General features: G+C 48.9%; 11 protein-coding genes across 11 annotated transcripts; 6 read left to right on the top strand and 5 right to left on the bottom strand.

Moving 5' to 3' along the window:
* Positions 1-138: 138 nt before the first annotated feature.
* Positions 139-1,435, bottom strand: N7509_005890 (TauD/TfdA dioxygenase family protein; the record flags this gene model as incomplete). The annotated part of the gene is made up of 5 exons (XM_056630527.1): positions 139-308; positions 367-741; positions 807-1,136; positions 1,206-1,365; positions 1,403-1,435. 5 exons carry the CDS (start codon positions 1,433-1,435, stop codon positions 139-141), a joined length of 1,068 nt encoding a protein of 355 aa, XP_056489829.1.
* Positions 1,436-2,274: 839 nt separating this feature from the next.
* On the bottom strand, positions 2,275-3,699 carry N7509_005889 (NAD(P)/FAD-dependent oxidoreductase; the record flags this gene model as incomplete). Its single annotated transcript, XM_056630526.1, has 1 exon — positions 2,275-3,699. The coding sequence occupies one exon, from the start codon at positions 3,697-3,699 to the stop codon at positions 2,275-2,277; it is 1,425 nt and encodes a 474-aa protein (XP_056489828.1).
* Positions 3,700-4,644: 945 nt separating this feature from the next.
* On the top strand, positions 4,645-5,661 carry N7509_005888 (uncharacterized protein; the record flags this gene model as incomplete). The annotated part of the gene is made up of 1 exon (XM_056630525.1): positions 4,645-5,661. The coding sequence occupies one exon, from the start codon at positions 4,645-4,647 to the stop codon at positions 5,659-5,661; it is 1,017 nt and encodes a 338-aa protein (XP_056489827.1).
* A 1,393-nt stretch (positions 5,662-7,054) lies between these two features.
* N7509_005887 (uncharacterized protein) lies at positions 7,055-7,784 on the top strand (the record flags this gene model as incomplete). Its single annotated transcript, XM_056630524.1, has 3 exons — positions 7,055-7,183; positions 7,238-7,371; positions 7,439-7,784. The coding sequence occupies 3 exons, from the start codon at positions 7,055-7,057 to the stop codon at positions 7,782-7,784; spliced, it is 609 nt and encodes a 202-aa protein (XP_056489826.1).
* A 201-nt stretch (positions 7,785-7,985) lies between these two features.
* N7509_005886 (uncharacterized protein) lies at positions 7,986-8,782 on the bottom strand (the record flags this gene model as incomplete). The annotated part of the gene is made up of 2 exons (XM_056630523.1): positions 7,986-8,357; positions 8,702-8,782. The coding sequence occupies 2 exons, from the start codon at positions 8,780-8,782 to the stop codon at positions 7,986-7,988; spliced, it is 453 nt and encodes a 150-aa protein (XP_056489825.1).
* A 780-nt stretch (positions 8,783-9,562) lies between these two features.
* N7509_005885 (SDR family oxidoreductase) lies at positions 9,563-10,530 on the top strand (the record flags this gene model as incomplete). The annotated part of the gene is made up of 3 exons (XM_056630522.1): positions 9,563-9,843; positions 9,907-10,088; positions 10,151-10,530. The coding sequence occupies 3 exons, from the start codon at positions 9,563-9,565 to the stop codon at positions 10,528-10,530; spliced, it is 843 nt and encodes a 280-aa protein (XP_056489824.1).
* A 375-nt stretch (positions 10,531-10,905) lies between these two features.
* N7509_005884 (uncharacterized protein) lies at positions 10,906-11,486 on the bottom strand (the record flags this gene model as incomplete). The annotated part of the gene is made up of 2 exons (XM_056630521.1): positions 10,906-11,024; positions 11,102-11,486. The coding sequence occupies 2 exons, from the start codon at positions 11,484-11,486 to the stop codon at positions 10,906-10,908; spliced, it is 504 nt and encodes a 167-aa protein (XP_056489823.1).
* A 1,399-nt stretch (positions 11,487-12,885) lies between these two features.
* On the bottom strand, positions 12,886-16,415 carry N7509_005883 (DNA-dependent ATPase RAD26; the record flags this gene model as incomplete). The annotated part of the gene is made up of 3 exons (XM_056630520.1): positions 12,886-16,099; positions 16,167-16,240; positions 16,302-16,415. The coding sequence occupies 3 exons, from the start codon at positions 16,413-16,415 to the stop codon at positions 12,886-12,888; spliced, it is 3,402 nt and encodes a 1,133-aa protein (XP_056489822.1).
* Positions 16,416-16,989: 574 nt separating this feature from the next.
* On the top strand, positions 16,990-17,227 carry N7509_005882 (uncharacterized protein; the record flags this gene model as incomplete). Its single annotated transcript, XM_056630519.1, has 2 exons — positions 16,990-17,171; positions 17,218-17,227. The coding sequence occupies 2 exons, from the start codon at positions 16,990-16,992 to the stop codon at positions 17,225-17,227; spliced, it is 192 nt and encodes a 63-aa protein (XP_056489821.1).
* Positions 17,228-19,198: 1,971 nt separating this feature from the next.
* On the top strand, positions 19,199-22,316 carry N7509_005881 (putative protein kinase Yak1; the record flags this gene model as incomplete). Its single annotated transcript, XM_056630518.1, has 8 exons — positions 19,199-19,760; positions 19,984-20,096; positions 20,156-20,355; positions 20,410-20,569; positions 20,630-20,889; positions 20,956-21,075; positions 21,135-21,493; positions 21,547-22,316. The coding sequence occupies 8 exons, from the start codon at positions 19,199-19,201 to the stop codon at positions 22,314-22,316; spliced, it is 2,544 nt and encodes an 847-aa protein (XP_056489820.1).
* A 1,133-nt stretch (positions 22,317-23,449) lies between these two features.
* nip1 (translation initiation factor eIF3 core subunit c) lies at positions 23,450-26,187 on the top strand (the record flags this gene model as incomplete). The annotated part of the gene is made up of 3 exons (XM_056630517.1): positions 23,450-23,792; positions 23,920-24,955; positions 24,978-26,187. 3 exons carry the CDS (start codon positions 23,450-23,452, stop codon positions 26,185-26,187), a joined length of 2,589 nt encoding a protein of 862 aa, XP_056489819.1.
* Between the last annotated feature and the right edge of the window lie 804 nt (positions 26,188-26,991).

The following is a 26,991-nucleotide window of genomic DNA, read 5'->3' as shown; positions in this document are numbered from 1 at the left end:
TAGTTTACGATTTGGTGGTAGAAAAGAAGAAAACATACTTCGTAAATGGACAGTAAGCTGTTACAGGCTTGAGAGAACCTCAGTGACGATTGATGAGTTGAACTCTGCTATTTAGATAGCTTTCATCTCTATTTGACACTATGCAGCATTCTCGACCGCTCCCCGAGCCAGTGCTTCCCGTCTGCTCGTGCTCTTGGGGTCCAGATACGGCCGCTCGCCCAAACCAACAGCCCGATGACCCCTGCGAGGACCAATCTCTTCATAATCCCAAGTCGCTGCATGATAAACGGATCGGTTATCCCAAATAGCTAATCATGAATTAGAAAGAGTACTAACATCCAAACCATGCGGGGGCAGACGACTTACCAAGATCATTGGGATTCTGCCAACGCAGACGAACTTGCAAGTCATGATTCTCAACAATGAGATTAACAAACCAATTAAGAAGATGGTTACTTTCCTCCTCAGTCACCCCATTGACCTTCTGAACGTGCGATCCCACAGCAAAAACACTCTTCCACCCCGTGACGGGATTCGTCCGGATAACGGGGTGTTCGGCGCGTAGCTCTTCGCCGACATTCTCAGGTGCACCTCGTGGACCCGGGTGGATCTTGAAGTTATTTCTATCGGCTACTTGGTTGAATCTGGGCTGGGCGTATGTAGCTGTGAGTCCTTCTAGGAATTTCTGATAGGGCTCTGAGAGGCGGTCGTAGACCTCGTATCCGGATGCCCAGAGCGTATCTACATAATTTTGTTAGTATTTTAAGAGCAGAGCGAGCGGGTTAAAGCAAATTGAAGTCGCTTACCACCACCGGTCTTTGGGAGCTCAGTCAGACGCAGAAGTGTATAGTCACTGGGGATAGGCTCGAAGGTTATATCGCTATGCCATTCCCGTCGGGCAGTTTGTTTGCGGGCATTACGTTCAAAGTATAGCGTCTTTCGCTGCTCAGAGCTAATAACGCTAATCTCATCGTCTGCAACACTGCCATCACGACCTGAGTTGGCGACAGGGTGAATATGCAAGCCGGACGTCTTTGGCTTTCCCGAAAGCTCGCCGAGACGTTGGACGAGCTCCTTCTGCAGATTATCATCTAGACCATCTTGCTTGCGGAAGAAGACGACGCCTCTTTGGGAGACTTTTGATGGGAGTTATGTTAGTCGTTGAATACCAATATAGAAGGTTTTGTACTGTGCTCAATACTGACTGGTAGCAGAAAGGTCGCGGAGTAAATCATCCGAGTTGGGAGCTCGGAGGAAGTCTTTCAGGCTTGCGTTTGGAAATTCTCGCCCAATTACTGGGGTCACATCAAAGGACTCAAATGCATCTAGGGGCTCCGCTGAGCTTGATGGGGGCTCTTTCAAGTCCTTTCAAGGTGATTTTGCTGTCTTCCGCAATGGGAACGACGGGTGTCGTTTCGGTAAGAGAGGGAGCCATGATGGAGTATATTCGAATGGTGGAGATTACTGCACTGGATCATCACAACGCAAGAGAAATGTGCATTCTTTTTATACCAGTACACCATGAAGGCACTAGATATTCATCATTTATCTCATGCCGGTTATCTGGGCGTATGAGCATAGAACCCCGCGAAAAACCATCCGCAGATGTCGAATACTGAGGCCCAAAGCACGAATGCGAGGGCTTGAGTATATTAAATCTCCGGAACTTTTGCTACGATTTGGTAACATATGCTTGAGGATTCGCCATTCGCTTTGCGAATCGTGTCAGATTCGTCATCCAGGGTTCTCTCGAATCAGTTTGCGGGGTATGGTACTAGTAGTAAGATATCCTAAACTTGAACGTGGTGCAACATCTTGCAGTGATTACGAATAGAGACCTTATCGTCGGAAGGTTTAAATATAATATCTTTGGGATCTCATTTGTTTTCCGCTGCCGCTGAATTCTTGTTAGGGTGACAGTTGGCGGCGAGGGCCGCTACTCGGATCACGCCATGCTAGATCTAGATCTCTCAACTGCCACATGGTAACTGTAAAGTATAAGGAATTAGGCGATAGCCGTAGCCGAGAGAGCTATATATTTGCGCCTAAACTGAGTATTAGCGAATTATTTAACGTAAGGTTCACATGTCGTTTACTACAGTTACGTCAACTTTTCTTCTGGCTGAAAAAAGGCCCCCAAGACTCAGTGCATCTAGGTTATTATCGAAGTTCAATCCGAATTTATTGAATAGACAGAACTATCTATAGTAAATGCGTTACTATTCAATTCAGTACTACTCGATCAAAGAGCTTTGATAGGAAAATTTCCTATTCTCAAAGATTTGGCCTTTGTACATGGATTGGGTAACCTCCCACCTCTAGAGACTTTTGGAGGCCGCGAATTCTCTCCTCCGTAACCAGGAAAGAAGGTGGGAAATCGCTACTCGAACGGTCACCGACAACCATTGCAGCAACGGCCTGAGATGTCCTAAAGGCTTTGATCATCCCAGTAGCGTGAAAAGCACCACAAACCCACTGATGTTTACGCCCGGTAAAAGGCAGGCGACCCGCAAATGGGACACCATCCTGAGTAAATGCCACGATTCCAGACCCCTGTCGATCGATATGAGAAGATGAACCCGCAGGTGCAGATTCAAGAGCTTCTTCGGCAAATCCACGCAGATGCTGCATCGGCGCGATGTCCGTTATGCTATCGTTAGCTGTTGTTTTGCGCCCAGTACATGCACGTCCGACGACAAGGCCTCGATCATTGCGCTGAATGAGATAATCGTAATCCTTTTCGCCGTATCGTAGCCAGAGAGAATATTTGCTATCCAAATTGAATGGCGATTTATCGACAATGCTCAAATTCGAGTCATCTGATAGAGCTCCAAAGTGCACTACATTGACTCGGACAGGGGAGACGAATGGTCGAAGTTCTGGAATGAGATGGCCAACCCATGCATTCTCGGCATGGATCACGTTTCTGGCTTTCAATTCGCCCCGGTCAGTGCGGACAACGGCATATTCAGAGGTTTCAACGTCCAGAATAGAAGTGACTGTTGTGTTTGTCTGAACGTTGATCTTTTGGGTATCGATGAGGCCTCCTAGAACGCCAGTGATCCACTTATACGGCCATACCGACGCTGATGGAACACCGATAGCCCCCACACAGCGCGAAGACAGTTTCATTTCGCTCTGTAGTAGGGTGAGATCGGTGTATACTTTGTGTTTGGCCGCCAGTCGGGGAATATGCACTCGCATCTCCTCGAGGGCCTTCACAGCTCGATCAAAGGTGGGTCGATCATAGTAAGCTTCCACCCCCTCCGTCAGGACCAAATCCGCGTCAATACCGTCTTCGATCATTGCGGCTTCCATGGCCTCCAAGTGACTGTCTTCAAACAAAGAGATTCGAATTGCTTCTTCAAGGCCGAAGATCTTCTTTCGTTCCGCCCACATCGCAAAAGTCATCGTCTTGATGTGACCACCATTTCGACCCGTGGCTCCAGCACAAAGTTGTCGTGAATCGACGAGCACGATATCGAGTCCTAAGTTTCTTTTGACAAGTGTGCGTGCGAGAGTCATGCCTGAAATACCGGACCCAATTATAACCACGTCGACGATACCCTTCGGCCAGGCCGATTGGTGATTGGCATGCTTGTGCGGCGATATATGCCAATAGGGGGAGGTATAGTTTGGCAAAGGTGTCTTGGGGTCTACGATCCCCGGCTCATAAATACCCTCGGGAGAACCAGACATGTTGTCTAGTTTGAGAAAATATGGAAGATGGTATGAAGGCTATCGAGAGGCGATTTGGGGATTGAAATGGAAGCAAGTACTGTCTTCCACTCGGAATGAAATCTCAATGGAGGGAGGACGATTTGCGGGCTGTTGAAAAGTTCTAAAAATCTTTTAAAAATCCTACTTTGAATGTTGATTAAAAATGATAGTTATACTACCACCAACGGCATGTGAACATGGCTCTCACTTGAATTTCCCAAATGGACAAATTAGCGGTGCAGGACCTTAAAAGCGACTCACGAGTTTCTAATTTATCTGTTCTCATCCTTCGTGCCCTTTTTGATCACACAAGACTATCTCCACCAATCAACTCCGCATCGTCGTATGGGGCTGCCTGCATGACACTTCAGGGATGAAGACCAAAGAGCCAATGAAGCTTGGCATCACGATGATTGCGGGGAGGGGTGTCTTGGCGTGGGACCAAACGGAGAACGCGCTCTATTGCACTTATCTTCTTCCTCACTTTCCCGGTCATGGTGGGCGTGCCTCACAGTAAGGGCTGCCAGTCATGTGTACGGCGAAGGATTAAGGTGAGGACCACTCGGGGACATCTAGATTTCTCAGCCGCTAAAACCAACCAAGTGCGACGAAAGACGACCCCTCTGCAAACGCTGCGAGATCCGCGGTCTGCAATGCCCCGGCTACGAAAAACCAACTATATTCTGCCATTTCTCCATTACGCAGGGCGACCAGAAGAGCGTTCCTCAATCTCGGCCAAGGAAAATATTACGAAATGACGACGTCGAAGGCCGTAGCTCCAGCAACAAGGAGGTTGCTTCGAGTTTCGATGAATGCATTGCACCTAGTCTTGTTCAAAGGTCGATGTGTATACAACAAAAGGAATTATTCGGTGACTTTGTCGATGTCAATTTCCCAGGTCTCTACTACTCATGGAGTACCCGCATGGAAGTAAATTTTATGGAATTCATGCGCCAGCAGAGCGATACTCCGACGAATGCCCTCGTATGGGCTGCTTCTACATTATGCACAGTGAATAGGGGTCAAAGGGACAAAGACAAGCCACAAGTCGATCTCGGGCGTGCGATGTACATTCGAGGAATAAGAACTTTGATACAGTTGATACAGAATCCAAGGACAGTCAAATCTGACCAAACTTTGGGCGTTGCGGTGTTATTGGGGATTTGTGAAATGATAGATGGATCATTTGAGCAATCCTGGCTGGCGCATTCTAGTGGAATTGCGGCTCTGTTCCAACATCGAGGACCCGAAGCGCACCGCGATGGAGTCGGCAGGACATTGCTGATATCCTTCCGAGCCTTTATTGTGGCAGACGCTCTACTTCGAGGCGAGCCATGCTTTTTGGCGGAACCTGTCTGGAGGGCTGTGATTATACAATCGATGAAACAAGATAATGAACGTGGGAAAGGGAGTGAGCTTGGTGATTTAGTGGAGTTTGCTTTCCATGAGATAACTCTTTGCCCCGGTCTGGTGGCGCGAGTACGCGACATACTTGCAGGAAAAATAATTGATACCAATCGGAAGAAGCTCTTGGTGGGAGCACTCTCGACTCAAATATCAAATCTTTCCAAGCTACACAACAAGCTTTCTATCCTGTTCTCTCATGGAATTGCACTTGAGAGTAGACCAGACCTCGTCGGTCCTATCCCTCGCCCTGTTATCCACATGCTCACCAAGTTCACCCTACAGGGGATTGATATGGCCATTGATTTGTTAAATCGACTACTAAGATCACTGGGTGCGCATCAAACAGGTATCATTTTGTACGGCAACCATCCCAAACAAAGCTTCAACCAGACCTGCTTAGCAAGTGACAGAATCATCGGAGAAAAGCTTATGGAAGGACCGGACCAACTTGCTTTATCTATGGGAATGCTGGTCCTAAAAAATGACCAGTATCTGGATAATACTTTAATAACGAAAAAGAATAATTGCATTTAAGGGCTTTTGATACAGGGTTATCCTGGCAGGCCATCTCTCTCTCTTCTCACCGAGGAAGCATGGAAAAACTGCCAGGAAAGGATTCCAACAATCCAATTACATCAAACCGGCCTCGTCCAAATTCTGGGCTAGATTCTGCTCCGTCTGCTCTTTGGATCGCACGGCTCTCGGCTTTGCATAGTAAACATAAAGAATCTCGAGAAGCAAACCCAATAGCGTCGTGAAACTGCCGTCATAATTAGCCAAACCGACATAATAGTAATAGTGTGTCTTAGGGTTGATACATACAACGCAATAAAGCTGAATGCTTCCGCGGTGTATTTCCGACTACAAACCGCTTGTCCATTCCAGCGATCAATACGGCAGCTGATTCGATTGAAATCAAGCGCCAAAAAGATAAATGAAGTGAGCCATCTAGTAAATAATCAGCAAGGCAAGAGATATACTGCTTTTATGAAGCACTCACAGATATGAAAGTGTTCCGTCGGTCACTATTAGTACCAAGGCATGCCATCTGTGATTTCTGCCCACGCAGCTTGTAAATGTAGAGCAAGCGACAGCGAATATGCTTATGACCGACTGAATGTTGTTAGAGACGTAAATGTGATATTTTGAGCAACATACAGTGACCAGAGTAAAGATGACGGTGAGTGATTTTGTATCTGTAACAGCCCAAGCCGTGATTCCCAGGACAATGATCGAACTGATCGTTTGCACGGCACGAGCGACCCAGCCGACTGCACCGAGAGGATGGCCATGGAAGCTCTGCGTTCTTTCCATGACTAAAGATAAGGCTTTGTAATAATTTATTCTTTGGTGAGAATATGGGAGATGACTTGCGAATGTTCGAAGTCAGATGGGGAATATCTACTAGTACCGAAATTTCTTGGCCCAAGTCTATGATCTCACCACAGTTGAGTGACCCAAAGTCAAGGAACAGCATTAGTCATTTGCGGTAAACATTCAATAAACCAACGTAAAGACAGATAGTATTATTAGAGCAAGATTTAATTATCCCAAATTTGTGTTTCAACTATTTGTCTATTGTTGGTTGCTATTCATTCGTTGCAATGGCATCGCCAGACACAATTCTTGGCGGTTCATTATCGGAAGCCCAACATCACCAACTTTTAGAAGAACAAGAGAGAATGATTTTTTCCTGCTAATAATTGGAACTCAACACTTGAAGCATTTATTTGACATCCATCTGTCTATCTTTACTTTAAACAATCTATTATCCACCCAGTTGGGGGCGACCGCTATTCCTGATCAGGCTTGACTGGACCCTGCCGCCATACTTTCGCCAAGATGTTTTACCCCTTGAGCCTCGTGGGAAGAAAAAACCATTCCTCGTCAAGTTTCAAGTCAGAGAAACTTTTCCAAACTGATTGCAATGGGGTTCAAGTTTTTCCTGACATTGGCGACCCTGGGACTTGCGGCGGCGGCGGAGAGTTCCGTTGTATCGCTGTTCCTGATCGGCAATGAAAATCCGCAACCCCTTGAGGGCTCAATTGTGGCAGTGGTTCGTATTGACCGAATCCATATTCTTGAGACCAATTAACAAGCTCCGGTATAGGATGAAGATACCACCACCTATAGTATCAATTGCGCTAAGACCGTTGATATCGACCACTGCGCATTCCGCGCGGGCTTGCTATATACTGCAGGACCTACATCGATTGAATACGCGTTGAATACTTCTTATGGCCGGTACGTGCTACCATAGAGAGAATCGAGCCCCAGTGGGGCCTTATGCTGACGATTTTCGCTTGAGCAGACGTGACACGGTGATTTGCTCCATGGGCACTATATCTACCGTCTGTACCGGTATGATGCCGACCACTGGCACTGCCGTGGCTGCGTACACGACGACTTTGGGCAAGGGATACTTGAGTTCAGAGGGCGTAACAATCACTGCCGGTGCTACTAGAGCCGCGACTGATTCTTCTGCTACGAAGACTACTAGTAGTGACTCGTCCAAGGCCGCCAACTCTGGGGATTCTACATCACAGACGGCTAGGGGCTCAGCCTCAACCAGCACGGGAGGCATGCCCCGTATTACCGCAGGTCCTCGGATCGCTTTGGGTGGTGCAGCTGCGGCACTTGTGGCGGCAGCTCTATAATTGGAGTTTCCTGCGTAATGCTACGGAAGGAGATGTTGATGTCAATCTCGAGCTTGATATTTGTATCCACCACAGAGAAGATAATCACTCATAAATCATCAGAATAGCATTTTCAATTTATGTGTACTACATGGGAGTTCAATTCCTCAATATTTCTCCAGGCAACCGTTAAAATAAGCAAACTGAAAACCACGGTTCTCTTCAAAGGCCCTCCTCATCCTCCTTGCTCTTCAGCTTCAGGTCGCGAATTTCCTCCAGCAAGTCACCATCACTGTTTTTCCAGTTCCAGAGTGAGCCATAGATATCACCTTCCTCGGAGGAGGTTCTAGAAGATACAGAGGAGCATTCAGATGGCCCACCATCGACATGTCGTCTGAGCGCCTGTAGTTCTCGTAGACGCATCAGTCGTAGACCAATCCGACGACACTCCCAGTCAATCTGTTCTCTCACAGCAAGTCTGTCTTTGTAGAGATTCTGGACCTCATTAATGTCATCAGGGTCGTAAATCTGACCGTAGTATCCGATTGGGTACACGAGTTTCTCGGCATTAGGTTGCAGTCCCTGATGCTGGATCTGGGGAGTGGGCAAGCCATAACAGTGGCAGCACTTGGCATGGGCTCGAATATCTTGGGCACCTGGCGCATAAAATTCGCGAAATTTTCTGCGACAGTCTCTGATAATTTATCAGATGCGCCGACAGTTGACACCTCCGCCCGCTTTCTTTTGTTTCCTTGGTAGAAAGAATTGAAGGAAGAAATATCTCCGGGGAAACCTCTGAACACCGTTGTTTTTTCCACCGTTATTTTTTTCGGAGCTATTATCTCTTGTGAAAGAGAGGCTGCTTCTGGGGCTTTGACTGTATCACTTGAACTAGATAAAATAGCCAGTGTGTCATCTTTGCGGAGAGGCAGATTTACTGGGTCAGGAGGTGGGCTACCATGTTCTTCCGTGAATGAGGCCAAAGTATCCCCATGGAGAGGACAGGAAGATTCGCACATTTTGACAAGGTCGATGGCTGGTGGATAGTACTATATTGATTCCAACATTAGTAAAGCCTCTGTATGCTTGGGTCGGAGGAGGCACGGTACAAATTAACTGGTTTTCAAGGACCGAGCAATAAATGGAAGTTGGGGAAAGGTATCGGAGGATGAAGAAAGATGGTTTCATTCAGAAATAATCTTCTATTTATGCTCCAGCGTCATATCTATTGACGTGACATGTTTTAAACAATGGAATTGTGGCGGCTTCTTCCGGGTGACTTCTACCGGATTATTCCATGAAACTGATGTTTCCACAAGCTAGCAAGCGACATTTCTGAAGATCTTATAATAAATTTTAGCATATTTCCGTCATGAGTCGAAATTCATCTGAGCCTAGTAATTACACTGGATATATGGAGATTCAGCATGGCTCCAAGGCAGTCAGGTGTCGATAGATTTGTCAACAAAACGCTATGCTTGATTTTGCGACCTCTTTACTGCTGTTTCCCAACTCAAAACATCCCAAAAGGCCAGATTCTTTGTAATTGAAGAGTGTCCTATCATATGCAGGAAAGTCCTTGTGGCTTACTGCAGCACAAGGCCGTACTCTTCTTTGGTGTATGGAGCTCCGAAATCCGATGGCATTCCCGAGACTTCTCGGGCGAGCCCCGAGCGAAACAATTCATCAGCAGTATATCTTCAACATGAATAGGACTATTTCCTTTCCGACTCAGACGTCTATTTTCATCACAGTTCTCTATTTATCTTCCTCGCAAATCAAAATTTCCGATCAATACTATGTCTCAAGTCTGGCTCATCACAGGAACCTCTTCCGGGTTAGGTCATGAGCTTGCCAGAGCTGTACTAGGTCGTGGGGATAAAGTTATTGCCACGGCGCGACAATTAGATCGAATTTCATCTCTGAAAGACCTCGGAGCCGCCACCTTACAGCTGGACGTGACCGCGCCCCAGGAGGAGCTAAACCGTAGGGCCGAGGAGGCGATCGCAATCTATGGCAGGATCGATGTTCTCGTCAACAACGCCGGATATGTGCAATTTGGCACGATTGAGGAAACCAGGTATGATATGTCTCATTTCCCCTATGTTTCTTCTTCGGATCTAAAATCAATACCCCTTTCTAGCCACGATCAATGGTTCAAGCAGTTCAACACAAATGTTTTCGGAACACTAAACACCACCCGGTCGTTCTTGCCACACATGAGAAGAAGAAAGTCTGGAGTCATCGTCTTCATTGGATCTATGGTCGCGTGGGATGGTGCTCCAACTGTCGGAGCATATGCCTCTTCCAAGGCTGCGATTCATTGTATGTGATTTGATTGAGACACCACTATGTTGCAGGGCCATCCCAATTAACATTCATATCAGATGCTGTCGATTCCCTCTCTAAAGAGGTAGCACCAATGGGATTGAAGACGCTTCTCATTGAACCGGGCACCTTCAAGACCGACTTTTTGTCTTGGCAGAACTCCAAGTCTGTCGAACAACAGATTAAGGACTATCGCGAACTATCGGAAAATATGGACAGGGCCTTTGCGGACTTGAACGGAAAACAGCTTGGGGATCCGAAGAAAGGCGTCAACATAATCATTGACGTTGTTAAGGGAAAGACTGGAGCTGTGGTGAAGACATGGCCAAGTTCATTGCCTCTGGGGTCTGATGCTATTGAAGTCATTCGCAAACAGTGCGAAAATACCCTGCAAGAAATCGATGAGTGGGAAACATTGTCAAAATCGACAGATTTCTAGTGTTATTCGTTAATCTTTCGGTTAAGTTGGTTTGGATGTACTTGTCTAGGAATGAAATTTGGTGTACTAGTTGAAGTGCGTAAATCTCTATCCCGAACATGTTCCTTTGGCACGAGCTTTATTTCAGAATTAAATTTATTTGCAACTCCTCGCAATTTTAGCTGTTCTACAGAAACCAACGGCGAACACCCTAGCTACAAAAGCTACCCCACATTATAAATCAAGTGGCAAAATCGCCCCAATAAATTGACATAACGCTCATCTATCCAACGCTCTAAGCCCAGATAGTTTGAAAAAAGAATATACAAGTGAGAAAAGTCCAACTCCGCCAAGATCCAACCCAAAATGAAGATTTCAGTTCATATAAACAGATCTCTAGGAAGAGGTCTTGTAAACGACATCCAGCTGCACGGCGTCACAGCGTTCCGGCACATCGTCTCCGGCACTGCTGTTCTCATAGAACAGACCCTGGAGATCGTCATCACCGGCACAAACTATTGAAAGTAACCGTCAGTATGCTATTCACTAACCAGGTCTTGAACAGTCATATAGAACGAAAGGATTAACATACCCAACCAACCACCGAAATCCTTGTTAGAAGTCTGCAATTCCTTCTCGCTCGTCAAGCTAAATCCCTCACTGCCAGTTGTAGGGCTAACGCTGATCTCCACATCGCCCTGAAGGCCTTCCCCGGAAACCAGAGCGATAGCGAAAGGCGCACCGTTCGGCGCATCGTAGCGGACAGTGCCGTTGACAACGTAGAAGTCAGCCGCGTCGGTCTTTTCCCGGAACACGGCCTTGCTGTTCAAGGGGTCCACGTGCTCGGTGGAAAGGTAGAGACCATTGTTGCTAGCGTCTGAAGCTCCGGAGGTGACCAGGTTGAAGATCTTTTGGACAGGGCTAGCGGAGACCGCAATGGCGGTGGCCAGGAGGGCGAGGCTGGTGACGAACTTCATTTTGGGATGGATGTAGGTTGGAAAGATGGTCAGAGTTGGATGGGGAGGGGATGAGGATTGGAAGATGAGTGTAGAGACGAGGTGAAGACTCTCGTAAGTGTGTTCTTTGAGAATGATATTTTATTTTATGAGTCCGAATGATGGGGGCATGACGTTCTATTTATGCTGGAACAATCTATAGGCTTTGGTGTCTTTGTGGATGCGCTACTTTGTGAGCGAATGCCGACCCGATTTAACCATTGAGCCTTACCCCCACGTCGATCTCCGATCCGAGCCTTGGGTCGATGGTGTTGAAAGGTTGGTTGTGCCTTGGATTGGTGCGGAGTGATATCAGGTTTGTATAGCTATCGGGATGATGGGACAATCTTAATCTTAGCTATTCAGTGTCTATCTCCGGCGGTTTTTTCACTTCACTTTTGACAACTTGAAGACTAACATTGTTTTGTCAAGAGAGACACTGCTCTGCATCTCTGATGTCAGCGTGTGAGACAAATTCGCCCCGCTGAATCACCGCAGCTGCAGGTCCTCACTAGGGTCTCAGGCTTCACCAGTCAGGGTGGATATAGACTGAAGATCTTCCCCCGCCGGCAATCGTGGAACCGAGTTGAAATCCGAGACAACGCAGGGGTTGGATGTGCTGTGCCGTCTCCCGGGTGATGTTCGATTTGATCTGTATTCGTTCAACGCTCTTACTTTTTTAAAGCCACACTTTAATTCTCTAGATCGGTGCTAGTTGTGAGGGGTAACGGCGACCAAAGCGAATCATATGACTCCAAGTTGGAGGCACATTATTTATGTAAAGAAGCCGAGAGACTTTTATTTTTTCTCAAATGCCTTATGAGAGTGTTTTTCAATCTCTCCAATTACAGCAAAAAAGGAATTTCCATGGGAACTTGAGCATCTTGGCGTGAACCCCTGAACCGTTCCAGCGATTTTGATGATAAAATATCCACAATGTTCTCATGCAACCGCTGTTCCGCCCCACTGACCCTTAGAAAAGTTCCGAGGCTGCCTTGAAATGGGCATTAAATGAGGTAGGAAACGAAGAACAGGGAAAGAATTGAGAGTCAGAGTCCACAGGGCAGATTCTGAAGAAAATCAATTCCTAATTAACCGTTTGAGACCACAGGGAAGGAAGACTGCCAGGTGGATTTTACTAGTTCGCACAACTTCTCGGGAATTGTAACACCTGGTACTGCTACTACACTGTTTAAATTTAACTGATGTACAATCTGTATCTATTTGACATGGTAGTTACTCTTGTTTTTTCGTTTATCGTAGTTCCGGTCATCACGTCATGAGTTTTCTGTATCGTACATGCATGCATTCTTTCAAGCTGCCAATCTCCGAGTCAACTTCTAAAGCTTGATTTCCAAGCCATGCAACCGAACTGAACAGTTCACCTTCTGCCAGTATTCTTGGAGAACTCTGGCTTCAAAGTCCAAACACCACGGCCGGCTCGGTCTTTGCTCAACGCAGCCACAATATTCAGCGTCTCTTGAAACTCGCGCACACGCTGATCATTCGGGCAAAAATGATTGAATTTTTCAATGATGGTCTGTGTGGGAACAGGACCGCGACGAGAGAGCAAGAAATCGCGGATCATCGGTATGAAATCCTTTCCACGGGGCATTCGGGAGGATTCTGCAGGACTGGAGCCGCCACCAACAGATGCCGCGGGGTTAAGCCTGCCGAGAAGGCTTGCAGATGAAGGACCGGCGCCTGCCGGGCGCGCTGAGCTGCCACTTGCGAAATCGGATCGACCTCCCATGCCAAACTGACCTGTCCAGGTCGGGATACCGATTGGAGTAGAACGGGCGGTCTCTTCAGCCCTGCGGAGTTCTGCTGCAGCTTCTGCAGCGACCTTGCGAGCTTCTGCTTCGATGATTTTGGGATCTGAACGTATAGCACGCTTGCCGTTCACAATATTGTCATGCTCGACGGCGGCATGAACGCCTGATCGTGAGAAAATGCCGTGCATGATGCGGTCCTCTGCAGTTTTGACATTGCCATTCTCGTCGATGTTTTCGTCTTTGGTTTTGAACTCTTCCACATTAGCAACCCCTTGAACGGTACTGACATCTTCCGTTTTGACAGAGGGTGACTTTTTCGAAACGTCGCCATTTGTTGTGGAAGTTTCTTCCTCCTGGTAGGCCACTTCAGCGTTTTTGAAGAGCTTCACTGTTTCTAATTCTTTATCGTTTTCGTCTCCCAACGTGAACAAGTCGTAGAGGTCGCTGAGCTGAAATCCCTCTCGTTGCTGTGGGTCACGAGTGATTTTATTGGTCAAAAATTGCTTAAAGATCTGCCGATGATAGATTTTTTCCTCGATCGTGCCTTTGGTCATGAGACGGAAGATGGTAACATCGCGTTTCTGGCCAAGTCGCCAAGCGCGTTCGCGAGCTTGCATATCAGTGGACGGATTCCAGTCAGGATCGTAAATAATGACACGATCGGCTCCTGTCAGATTCACACCAATGCCACCCACTCTGGTAGTGAGGAGGAAGACATGGAGATCTGGGCTTTTGTTGAATTCATCAACCATGTTTTGGCGGTCTTTGATCGGAGTACTGCCATCCATTCGGCGAAAGTTGAATCCTCCTAAGATACCAAGGAACTTTTGGATGATATCCAGCATCTGACGTGTCTGTGCGAAAAGCAATGTCTTGTGTCCAGTATCCTTCCACACCTCAAGTAGTCCTTTCAGGACCTGCATCTTTCCAGAAAGCTCTCCCCTACCATATTCTGCCTCATGAGATCGCAAAGCATGGTCAACCAGATCAGGATGGTTGCAAATCTTCCTAAGGATATCGATTCCAAAAAGTGAATTCCTCTTCCCTCTAATAATAGACTGCATATCATCGGAGCCGAGAAACCGCTTGTAGATGGTACGCTGGGTTTCGGTAAGTTTGCAGAATATGACTTGCTCGGTTTTCTGGGGAAGGTCGGCAGTCACATCGGCCTTGAAGCGTTGAAGAAGGTAAGGGCTGATAGCACTTTTCAAAGTTTCTGCACACTTGGCGGCAGTCTGGACCTGCAAATTTGTCGCCGATGCGTACCCACCTTGTCGGATGGGGATCTCAAAGGAATTCTTGAAATTGACCAGATTTCCCAGGCGCATTGGAAAAACAAAGTCAAAGAGAGACCACAGGTCAACCAAGCTGTTTTGCATGGGAGTTCCGGAGAGAATTATACGGTGGGGAGTACGAAGCTCCTTGCAACTGAAAGTGATGCCAGCATCCGGGTTGCGAATTTTGTGACCCTCGTCGAGAATGGCACAACTCCATTCGACATCCACCAGAGCATCAGCATATGACTGAAGGCCGGAGTAGGTGGTTACTAAAACATGGCCGTCCCGATTGACACGGTCGATGATTTTCTTGGCCGCTTTCTGACCCTGCGTCAATCGCTTATCACCATAGGTTCCCATCAACTGAGACGTGAGAGCATCTTCGCGACTGCTTTCCTTCCCCAAGTTGATCATGCCACTACCCGAAGAGTGCAGAATAGAGACCCGGAATGGCGGCCACCAGCGGTGAAACTCATTAACCCATTGCTTCATGAGGGTTGCGGGACACACGACAATGGCAGGCTTTGTGAGCATGTCACTGTGATGCAACGACGCGAGATATGAAATAGCCTGGATTGTCTTTCCTAGGCCCATCTCGTCTCCGATGATACCGCCAACCGCTTGTTGGTGCAGCTCCCAGAGCCACTGCACACCGGTTCGTTGATAGGAGAAGAGGAAACGACTGATATCACCAGGAACCCGCAGTCCATTTGGAAGCTCCATATCGGGCTCCGATGGATGTGGTTTGAGCCATTCGCCTCGGCCATCGTCATCATCTACATCATCATCCCCTTGAGCACGCCGGCGAGCAGCACTCCGTCGAGTCGTCCAATCCAGAAGGCGTTTTTGATAAAGCCTTTCGTTGCCATCATCTACCCCGCTCAGATCTTCTAGTTCGGTCTCTGCGTTGCCCTTCTTGCGCTTCCGGGTAGATGTGACTTCGGGGATTGTATCTGGCATGAATTCTTCCTCCTCGGAAATGGCACTATCATCTTCCGAAGCGACATAGCTCGCCGAGGAGTCTACAGAACTCGATCGGGTCTTAGATGCCTTCTTGGTTGTTTTCTTTCCCAGCTTCCTGCGCTTCCCACTGCTTTCTGTCCGGCTGCTTTCACTGGTTTGGTCGAAATCCATCCCAGGTCGATGAAGAAACCTGTGTGCCTCCGGCTCGAGCTCCGCCTTCTTTTGTTCTTCCTGCTCATCATGCTGATCCTCGACGTCGACAAGGGCATCCTGTAGTGTAGAAGGCTGGCCATCGGGACCAGCAGCAGTCATCAGCTCGAAAGGTGTGATCTTGCCGGTCCGAAGAAGATAATCGCGCCTCGTCTCGTTTGGCAACCTGCCTGGGCCATGACTGCCCGCCCCATTCTCCTTGGATTTCCGGCGTTCATCGATACGATCCGTGATATCCTTCACATCCTTGAGGAAATCTGTTCGCCGAGACTCATGTTTCCTAAGTTCGTTTTCGAGGCGATGTCGAGTGCTGGCGTTGACATGTTGGGTGAGGCGTTGGCGGGCTTGTCTAATCTGGGCGTCCACTTTTCTAAAAGATAGCAGTTAGTATGTGCCATATAATACCCAATATAGGTTTCTGGGGTATCGAGTCTCACTCTTTATCGGCCAAAACCTTCTCGAGTCTTTTTGCGTCGTTTTCCTCGGCCTTTTCCGCTAGAATCTTGTCCGCCTTTCGAAAAGTAAGCGCCTGGTGAACTGAGTGGCATTTGATAAGTCAAGGTCAGCATTACCTGTCGAGTAATATCCCTTTCCAGATCATCCTGGTTCCGAACATCTGCATTTAGCTCCTGTAGACGACTCGCCTCATCCACCACCGGCGCATCGTTTGCGCCAGGAGATGCCATGCTTGGTAAACAGGTTGAAAAGAAGCGAATGAATCTTGTCAGCCCAAAGAAAGCGTCAGACTATCGAGCCAATGATCGAGCAAACATCTCGCTCGTCGAGTCAAGCAGAATGGAACGAATTCATGTCAAGAAATGGCAAATCAACCATGGAAGCCACTGCTTATCGGAAAGGGCAGAATATCTCACCGCCCGTTTGAGCCGCTAGCTCACATGATAAGTGAGTCATCAGGATTGCTGCCTAAATTCTGGGGTTTCTGCCTGATTTGTCAAACACAGAGCGAACCACAGTCTAGAAGTCGGTGTGTTGACCACTTTAATGGCGTTGTCATAATAATCAAGCATCCGAATTTTTCATGTCCATTTCTATCTCAACCCACAATTTTAGAGATACGGGCTCGTATGTGCTTCGACGATGTCGTATAGGAGCAGAGTTAAGCCATTCAAGACGTTTGGATACACGAATTGTTCTAAGAAGTGACTTCGATGGCTATAGGTGAATTTATCCTGAACATCGAAGAGAAAATTTCGTAGAGCTCTGTGATCCAAAATCTGGGGCGTTCAATGCTCCTTCAGAATGAAGTTTGAGGATGGCGGTTCTGCAAGCATTCGACTTCTCAAGCCCGGTGCTACAATGTTTCCTCAGGATAAGGTCACGGTGCACAATAAAGTCGAAATGATTAGATATAGTATTAAACAGTATACAACGAATCCCGTGCAATTTGTTCTGCACTGGGGAACCGGAGAGGAAAACTCCAAGTTTCTCGGCCTCGGTCCTTTTATCATCATCAAATACATTAACCAGTATGATGTAAAGCATCTTACACACCAAAAGAGCGATGTCGTCGATTCTGCGGATGGCTGTCGACGTATATACTATATTTCAAGGTTATTTTTCGGAAAGCTCGCTAGGTAGGATTGATTTACACCTTCTTCCATAAATCTTGGGGCGTTTAACATCTGGTGTGCCGATCTTCGGCGCTCAAACATCCTGGTTTATAACGCCTTCAAACTGTAGGAGTTGTAAGTTTTGAGGAAGTCATCTTCTTTGAATCGTATCTGCTACCTCTGGTACTTAATTCAAAAGCGCAATTCCAGTTGCTGGAGCGAAGGATTATCCCGATGTACCTCATGAATCACTTTTCATGCGAAGAAAGCCACAGATTATCACCAGCGAATATTGGTAAGTTTTTGGATAAGAGGGATAGTGAATTAATTACCTTCAAAAATCAAGGCCGAGCTGTTGATTATGGCTTTGTTCTTCTTGTTCTCCTCGAAACTCGAAGGTAATATCCCGAACCTTTGCCATGGCCAGTCTTTTCGATCTACACTTGCATTGATTTGGCCCCAATCCAGTATAATTCAGATCGGCCCGTCGCAATACTGCTTTACTGCAGTATTTAGACCCATAAACAGTAGATTGGCTGTCAGATCTGGGCCTCTGGGCTGGCTGGGCGTACAGTAAGCATCAGGTCATATCACATGCCAATTGTAGTATGATTGAAGCTGCCCACTATAATTCTCCACATTATGGCGAAAGCTAGCAGACAGGGCAGCTTTTCTTCAAAAAACCAGGTTCTCTCATCATTGGAAGATCTTATATCTACCTGATGAAATTGCGAATTGCCACCGGAAGTGCCCATGTAGTACATACCATGTAAAATAAGGTATTCTATTGGTCAATCAATGGCTTTCGAGTAGCCAACATGACTCGCTATAAAGGCCGTGATGTAATAATTGAAGATAATATCGAGCGACACGAGCGGCATAAGCTAGTTTCATTCCTTTCATTCGTGAATATTCCGTGATTGAAGGTCAGTGCAGCCCAAGATCAGTCGAACGAATTGTGGCCGCCCACATTCGAGCTCGTACATTCTCGGGTCTGTCAGCAGCAACCAAGTGTCTAGTGTCGCTGCACTTGAATAGAATAGGGAAACGTCATGATACTAGTAGTAGTATTTGGACGAACTCGTGTCCCCGAGTCCATCCAGGGGTAGAATTAGGCATTCACGCCAAACCTAGCGGTTGGGTATGCAATGACGCGACAACGGGGGCACACGTCGAGGCGTGGACAGGAGGGAGTAATATAATATAGATAAAATTGAATAAAATTGAGTAAAAATTAACAAGAAACAGAAATAGAAATAGAATAGAAAAGGAGCACAGGATGCATCAAATCAAGTTGAAGCTGGGTAGGGTGACAAGGGACGATCGTTGCCCAGCTGCGGCAACACAACACCAGACCTCACCAGACTTCACCACACTCTCTCCACTTCCCACCACCCTCTATCCTCCCCCCCCCCCTCCTCCTCCTCCCTTTACTCCACGCCAATCTCACAGCTTCTTCCGTTGATTCTGTTCTTTCTACTTTCTACTCCCTTCTTTTTTGCTTGTCGAACCCCTCCGCGCTGACATCATTTGCGCCCATCGCTTCCCTCTGCTCACCCCGGATTTGCCCTGCTTGTGTCGTCCTGCCCACCTGATGATGCAGTGCGCTATACTTGCGAATTAACCGCTCTGCCCCCCTTCTATTCTCGACTCGTGTCGGGTTTAGTTGAGCCCCTACGTCGCCACGGTTGCGCTTCTTGTGTTGTCGTCTTCAACCGCCCACTAGCAGTTGGATCCCCACTCGTCTTCTCCCGATCGCAGTGTATTAAGGCGCACGCACTGTGGACATCGGCAACTAGTGACGACAACGACAACGACGACGGAGGTCAATTATCCCTCCCAACCCCCTTCCCTACTGCCGTTTTTTACCAAAATACCTACTTGACTCGATCGCCACGATGGATCAGGGGTGGCAACCATACCAGGATCCCCTGATGGGTCGCCCCGCGCAGTTTACTACCGGGTTGGCGTCTCATCCACAGCAGTTAGGCTCAAAGTACGGCCAGCCACCGCAGTCGTCACAGCCCCCCGTCGGATACACCTACGAGACCTTCCAAACCCCCGGCACCACCTCCAAGCCTCCTTCTTCCGGTCCCAACTCCAAAACTGTCTCTATGGCTTCATCTCCCACTGCAACGCCACGGAGTAGGGATTATGTCACTGACGCTGACACCACCATGGAGGATGCGGACCCATACAATCGGGCCAAGTATCCGTCGCGACCGAACCATCACAGCCGCCCTTCGTCTCAATTCCTCGGCCAAGCCGAGGAATCGTCGGCTGCTCGCAGATACTCCCCGATGAACGCTCTGTCGTCGCCCATGTCATCGTATCCCACCAGTCCTGGAAAGGCTCAAAGTTCGTACGGTTTTCCCCCAACGGCTCCTGGTCAGTCGCGACGATCGCCTACCCGGGCACCCGACTATGCCTCGCCGCCGCAAGGTTACCAGTCGCCGCCATGTGAGTTTCCCCCGAACTAAATGCCCCTGTTCTCTCGGCTCGCCGTGGACCGTAACTCACCATCCATAGCCGCCAACCGGCCCCCCTAGACTTCCCCCGCTCCAGGCGACCGATCTCAGCCTGGACCAATATTACCCCCCTTCCACATCCTCCCACATGAGTCCGGCATTCGGCCATGGGACTCGATCCCCTCGGTCTGGCTCCTTGCCATCGCAAGTTCCAGGTCGTGGCCCAGTCCCGAAGTTCCAAAACATTAAATCAGTGCAGGAGTTGCAGCCACGGGTTCACACCCAACCCGCATATCGGCGCGCCAACCCGGAGGGTGGATTTATCAGCGTCAGTTTTCCTCCAGCCGTTTCATTTCAATTCAATGCTCACCCCCTTCTGTCTTCTAGCCACTCCAAGCATTGACCTCTCACCTTCCGTCAACCTACCGTATCTGCAACCCGAACTTCAACTACGAGTCCTCGAGGAACCCCCAGCGCGTGTTGACCAAGCCCAGCAAGGGAGTGAAAAATGATGGCTATGATAATGAGGACAGTGACTACATCCTCTATGTCAACGATATTCTGGGTAGTGAAGAGGCCGGTCACAAGTATGTCGCTGCTACTCCCCATCCAGGTATCTCGATCTAATCTCTCTTCTGCAGGAACCGTTACCTCATTCTTGATGTCCTTGGTCAGGGTACTTTCGGTCAGGTGGTCAAATGTCAGAACCTGAAGACCCAGGAAGTTGTTGCGGTGAAGGTCATCAAGAACAAGACAGCCTACTTCAATCAGAGTATGATGGAAGTCTCAGTGTTGGACTTGGTAAGCATCTTTGATCCCGCTCGCCGTGGCACCCCACTGACAGCTTCTTCCCTCCAATAGCTCAACAGCAAGTATGACAAGAACGACGACCACCATCTCCTGCGACTCAAAGACACCTTTATCCACCGGCAACATCTTTGCTTGGCATTCGAGCTGCTCAGTGTCAACCTTTACGAACTCATCAAGCAAAATCAATTCCGGGGTTTGAGCACGACACTCGTCCGTGTCTTTGCGCAGCAGTTGCTGAATGCGTTAAGTCTTTTGAATAAAGCTCATTTGATCCATTGCGATTTGAAGCCGGAAAACATTCTCTTAAAAAAGTTAGTCAATACTGATCCCGCCATCGAGAGAAATTGCCTTACTGACCGTCGTAACCTTCAATCTAGTCTCGAGAGCCCCATTATCAAGGTTATTGACTTCGGATCTGCATGTGATGAGCGCCAAACGGTCTATACGTACATCCAATCACGATTCTATCGTTCCCGGGAAGTCCTACTTGGCTTGCCGTATGTTACCAACACTATAATTTTCGTCTCGATCGGTTACTAACTAACATTTTCTCTAGGTACTCGTCCGCAATCGACATGTGGTCACTTGGCTGTATCGTCGTCGAACTCTTCTTGGGACTGCCTCTCTTCCCCGGATCTTCCGAATACAATCAGGTCACCAGAATTGTCGAAATGTTAGGGCTTCCCCAGCAGTGGATGCTGGACATGGGCAAGCAATCCGGCGAGTTCTTCGAAAAGACACATGATGAGTACGGCCGTAAGACACATCGTCTCAAGAGTCTTGAGCAATACTCGCGAGAGCACAACACGAAGGAACAGCCCAGCAAGAAGTACTTCAATGCTTCAACACTGGAGGAGATCATTCGCAGTTACCCTATGCCACGCAAGAACATGAAGCCGGCTGAAGTTGAACGCGGTAAGGATTCATCAGGGTACAGCTTCACGAACAATTGCTAACTACTATAACAGAACTGAACAATCGAGTTGCCTTCATTGACTTTGTGCGAGGCCTCTTGGCCATCAACCCCCTCGAGCGATGGTCGCCTCAGCAAGCGAAATTGCATCCATTCATCACCCAGCAGAAGTTCACCGGTCCTTTCATGCCACCCGGGAACTTGAAGTACTCAGCTCCCAACAAGACTGTCGCACCCGGCGTTCAGCAACAGCAGCAGGCTGAGGCCGCTAGCAAGCAGAGGGCCGCTCAAGCAGCACAGGCACAGCAGTCGGCATACAACATGCAAATGAACCAGCAGTACCATGCACCGGCGCAGCCGCAACAAGCTCCTCCAGCCATGTATAATGGAATGTACCAGCAACAAGCTCCTCCTCCACCTTACCCGACGCAGCCACCGGGCTACGGCTACCAGATGAACATGGTTCCTGGGCAGGCTCAGGCTCCCCAGGGGCATTACGCACCATCCCAGAGTCTTCAAGCCCAAGCAACCACTCGGGCTGGTCGTCAGCGTGCATCGACAATGGATCCCAATGGTGGAGGCATTCCGCCCACAATCCAGCGGGTGGCCAGCCACTTGGATCCCAATGCCCCAATTCGTCTGCAACCCAGCCCCGCATACTACCCCCCACCTCCAGACGGGTATGTTGATCCAAACAATGCCAACCAACGACGCCGTGGCAGCCGCACAGGCAATAACGGCAATCAACGAAACCGAGACTTCATTCGTACCCTTGAAGACGGCGTGCTGAGCGAAGGCTACATGGCTCAGAACCAATGGCACTAGGATGGGTCGTCATAGGCATAATATGTATGATGCCTCGGAATCTGCTATTAAACTATTGATTGTCTCCTCGCCATAGTCGAGTCTCTTACGCCTGGCGCGTGTGCCTTGTTCCAGAGGGCATATTCCATTGATTCCTGCGTTATATCGTTGATACTGGAACCCATGGTCGCTGGATTCGCCCACCCTTGCCATCTGAACTGAACTGCCCCCAATCGACCCACTCCGTACCTAGCCGATGGATGTACTTTGCTTGCTATTATTTCCCTCCTTGGCATGAGTCACGGTAATGGTGGTCGGTTAGCAGTGGCCTCCGGAGGCCGACCAGTTCCGGGTCTATGGAGTTCATGGAGACAAGAATGAAAACAGATCAACAAAGGATTCGACATAAGGCTAACGTAGCTTTCATGTCGCAACTCCCTTTTTTCCCCGGTCCCTTTCCCGCCGGTAAAAAGATGCGACCCAAGAGTGGTCGATTTCTTTCCAATGCATGAATATGATATTACTGCCACTTTCTTCTCTGTTGTGTTTATTGCTGTATGTGTGGTGATGTTTATCAGGAATGATTGTTCAACGTGTCTGTTTCGCGTAACGTCTTTTTTTTTCGTTTTTCTTTCCCCTACTACGTTTGTCTACTCATCGATCGACGATGAACATGGTTGTTACGCTTTTATCTTCTGATTTCCCTCTTCTTTCGGCATAGCCTGGAGTATGAAAGAACGATCTCATTTCCCGCTGCCTGTCTTCGTAAATTTGGATCCGTTTTTCTGGTGGTGGTTTGTTTGAGATGACTCGACAAGGACCATGTAAGGTATGGCGGGTCATGGCGAATGTCCTCCTTCTCCTGTAGGAGTGGAGTGCATGTCAGTTACTATACATATATTTGCATTCACTTTTTCTCAACTTTGTTTGTCATTGTAGTAAATAAGTAAAACTATTCATAATCAAAACTTAGTATGTTTTAATTATTCTGTATCAAAATGATATTCTTTGTCCCCATGGCATAGTTCCCGCGCTAAACCCAATTGGGTTTAGTCAGCCCCTCGCTTAATTTTCGTGTGTGGCTCTCGCCCGCCATCTCCAGTCAACTTTTAGAAGGATCTGCCTTAGCCTTCGTGCAATCAATCAAATACACGATGTCGTCGCGATTCTTCTACCGTGGTGGTAGCGACAGCGAGTCCAGCTCCTCCGATGAGGAAGAGGATGTCTACGAGCGCTCTGAGGAGGAGAGCAGCGAGGAGGAGTCCAGCGAAGATGAAGATGACTCCGGCAGCGATTCCGATGACTCCGGCGAGGAGGGAGGCAAGAAGGGTGCCAACGCTTTCCTGAGGGATGCGTCCGAAAGTGAGAGCGAGGAGGAGGAGGAGAAGGTCACCCTCGTCAAGAGTGCTAAGGACAAGCGACTGGAGGGTCTCGAAAACACCATCAAATTGATCGAGAATGCGCAAAAGATTAACGACTGGGCCGTCATCTCTACTGGTGAGTGTCACTTTGGAGTTTCGAGGATGGATGCCCTGTTGGATGATAGGATACCGACAGTGGTCCCCCACCCCAAGGGGCCCTATGAAGCCATACGGAAGTCGACGCTAACAACAGACTATCACAGAGTTCGACAGCCTGAACCGCCAAATGATCAAGGTCGCCCAATCCGGTCCCACCCCCAAGCTCTACGTCAAGGCCGTTGCCGACCTCGAAGACTTCATCAACGAGGCCGCCTCCAAGCAGAAGTCCGCCAACAAGAAGATGAATGCCAGCAACCAAAAGGGATTCAACACCATCAAGCAGCGTATCAAGAAGAACAACAAGGACTATGCCGACCAGATCGAGAAGTACCGTGCCGCCAAGGATACCTACATGGACGAGGAGGAGGAGAAGGCCCCCGCCCCTGCGCCCAAGCCCAAGCCCACTGCCTCCCAGAAGGTTGAGAACTTCGCCGCTGCTGCCGCCGCCGCTTCTGCTGGCGACGACGATGGATTTGCCACCGTCGGCCGTGGTGGAAAGACCCTGCAGTACACCGCAGAGAGTATCCTCAAGCACCTGCGCTCCATTGTCGAGTCTCGAGGAAAGAAGAACACCGACCGTCTGGAGCAAATCCGCACCATGGAGAAGCTTCTGGAGGTCTCCACGACCCCCTACCAGCGAATCCGTGTTTACTTGACCCTTATTTCCACCCGTTTCGATCTCACCTCCGCCTCTGCCAACTATATGAGCCCCGAGCAGTGGAAGGCCGCCAACACCGAGTTTGGTGTTCTCCTGTCCGTTCTCGAGCAGAACAGCAACTATATTGTCACTGAGGGTGCTGATGAGTGGGAGGATGACGAGAAGCAACCCCAGCTTGCTGAGGGCGAGACTTTCCACATTCCCGGCAGCATTGTCTCCTACATCGAGCGTCTGGATGACGAGCTTACCCGCTCGCTGCAGCAGATTGACCCCCACACTGCTGAGTACATCGAGCGTTTGAGTGACGAGCAGCAGCTGTACAACAACAATGTCCGTACTCAACTCTACCTTGAGGTCCTCAACGCCGGAGCCAAGAATGATTCCCGACAAGACAGTGTCAACCGTGTGATCATCCGCCGTCTGGAGCACGTCTACTTCAAGCCCTCCCAAGTGGTCTCCATCCTCGAGGAAGCCGCCTGGAAGTCTCTCCCCGACAACCTCAAGTCCGCTATTACCCCCCCGCGCCCAGGCTGGCGATGTCGACGACCTCCTCCAAACCCTCTGCAACTACCTGTTCCAGAACAGCGATGGCATTATCCGTGCCCGCTCGATGCTCTGCCAAATCTACTTCCTTGCCCTGCACGACAAATACTACCGCTCTCGTGACCTGATGCTCATGTCCCATCTGACCGAGAACATCTCCAACTTTGACGTCAGCACCCAGATCCTCTTCAACCGCACCCTTGTCCAAATTGGTCTGTGCGCTTTCCGTGCTGGTCTCATCTACGAGGCCCAGAACACTCTCGGTGACATCTGCGGTAGCGGCCGTCAAAAGGAGCTGCTCGCCCAGGGTATTATCATGCAGCGCTACTCCACCGTTTCCCCCGAGCAAGAACGTCTGGAGCGCCAGCGCCAGCTGCCCTTCCACATGCACATCAACCTGGAGCTGCTTGAGTGCATCTACCTGACCTCCAGCATGTTCCTCGAGGTTCCCCTCATGGCGCAGACCTCTTCCGCCCCCGAGATCCGCCGCCGCATGATCTCCAAGACCTTCCGCCGCATGCTCGACTACAACGAGCGCCAGGTCTTCACCGGACCCCCGGAGAACACCCGCGACGGTGTCATCATGAGCGCCAAGTTCCTCGCCGCCGGCGACTGGAAGAAGGCCGCCGAGATGCTCGCATCCATCAAGATCTGGGACCTGATGCCGCAACCCGAGAAGATCAAGGAGATGCTGTCCGCACAGACACAAGAGGAGGGTCTGCGCACTTACCTCTTCACCTACGCCCCCTTCTACGACAGCCTGTCCATCTCCTCGCTGGCCGACATGTTCGAGCTGCCCATCAAGAAGATCACCGCCATCATCAGCCGGATGATCTCTCACGAGGAGCTGGGTGCTGCCCTGGACCAAGTCAACGACGCCATCATCTTCCGCAAGGGCGTCGAGCTCTCCCGCCTCCAGTCCCAGATTGTTACCCTCGCCGACAAGTCAATGGGTCTGCTCGAGTCCAACGAGAAGACTCTCGAGCAGCGCACTCAGGGTATGGCCAATGCCTTCCAGCGCGAGCAGGGCCCTGGAGCCCGCGGTGGTCGTGGTGGTCGCGGTGGTGGTCGCGGCGGTGGTCGCGGCGGTGCCCGTTTCCCTGGCGGCGAGCGGAGACCTGGTGGCCAGCAGTTCGGTGGTGGTGCATTGGGTGGTGCGATCAAGGCTTAAAAAGGGAGTTTGTTTTTCTTTTGATATAATGGCATGCCCTTTCACATTTTTTTGTTAAACAACTCTTCTTTTTTTCTCCTGAATCTCCTCCCCATTTTCCTTTTTTCCTTTTCCCCCCGTTGTCATGGTTGTTTTTCTTGTCTCTTTCTCATGCCGTTTTCTAGACCGAGTTAAGTTTCCCTCGTGTCTGGTCATGATTCAAAATGAAATGAATAAATGGTTAGAAAGCATTGCTTTTTTCGTAATATAGACTACATATTATAGAGAGGATAGGTATGTACTTGTTGAAAGGGAAGTAGTGGTAGAGAATCAAAGAAGACTTGAAATCATTTATTTGATCGTACCAAGTTCTCATCCTATATGAGGAATGTTCTGTGTCCAGGTCGCCTGGAATGCTCTCGGTGGCAGGAAAGCCAAGGATCGAAAAACTTCAACGCAGATGAAAAGTCGCGATATAATCATAATCATGCCTATTAAACAAAAAGACAAAATGCCCATCCAATTTATCCATGCTAGACTCGGATTCTGGGAATCTTTTTGAACACCACAATATGCCAACAAATATCGGGTATGCAATCGCTGTCACAATAGCACTTCCGTGCCAAAGAATTCGTTCGATCTCAATTGGAAATGTGAAATTCCATGCCACACAATGAATTGCCCCAAATACCACACCAGCAAGTGATCCCCCGAGCTTTCCGGACGAGGTCCTCCGCATATCATGAAAGCTGAGATTTGGAATCCATGGTGAGTTTTTGCTGACCATGAAAGTAAGGGGTCTACTTTCTGCAATTTGATCAATCT

This window comes from Penicillium cosmopolitanum (genome assembly GCF_028827165.1).
Source record: "Penicillium cosmopolitanum strain IBT 29677 chromosome Unknown utg000006l:49.0-5199605.0:1.0-5204138.0, whole genome shotgun sequence".
In the NCBI taxonomy this organism is placed as follows: domain Eukaryota; kingdom Fungi; phylum Ascomycota; class Eurotiomycetes; order Eurotiales; family Aspergillaceae; genus Penicillium; species Penicillium cosmopolitanum.
Note: the sequence above shows the minus strand (reverse complement) of the source record. Positions and strands in the feature narration are given on the sequence as shown.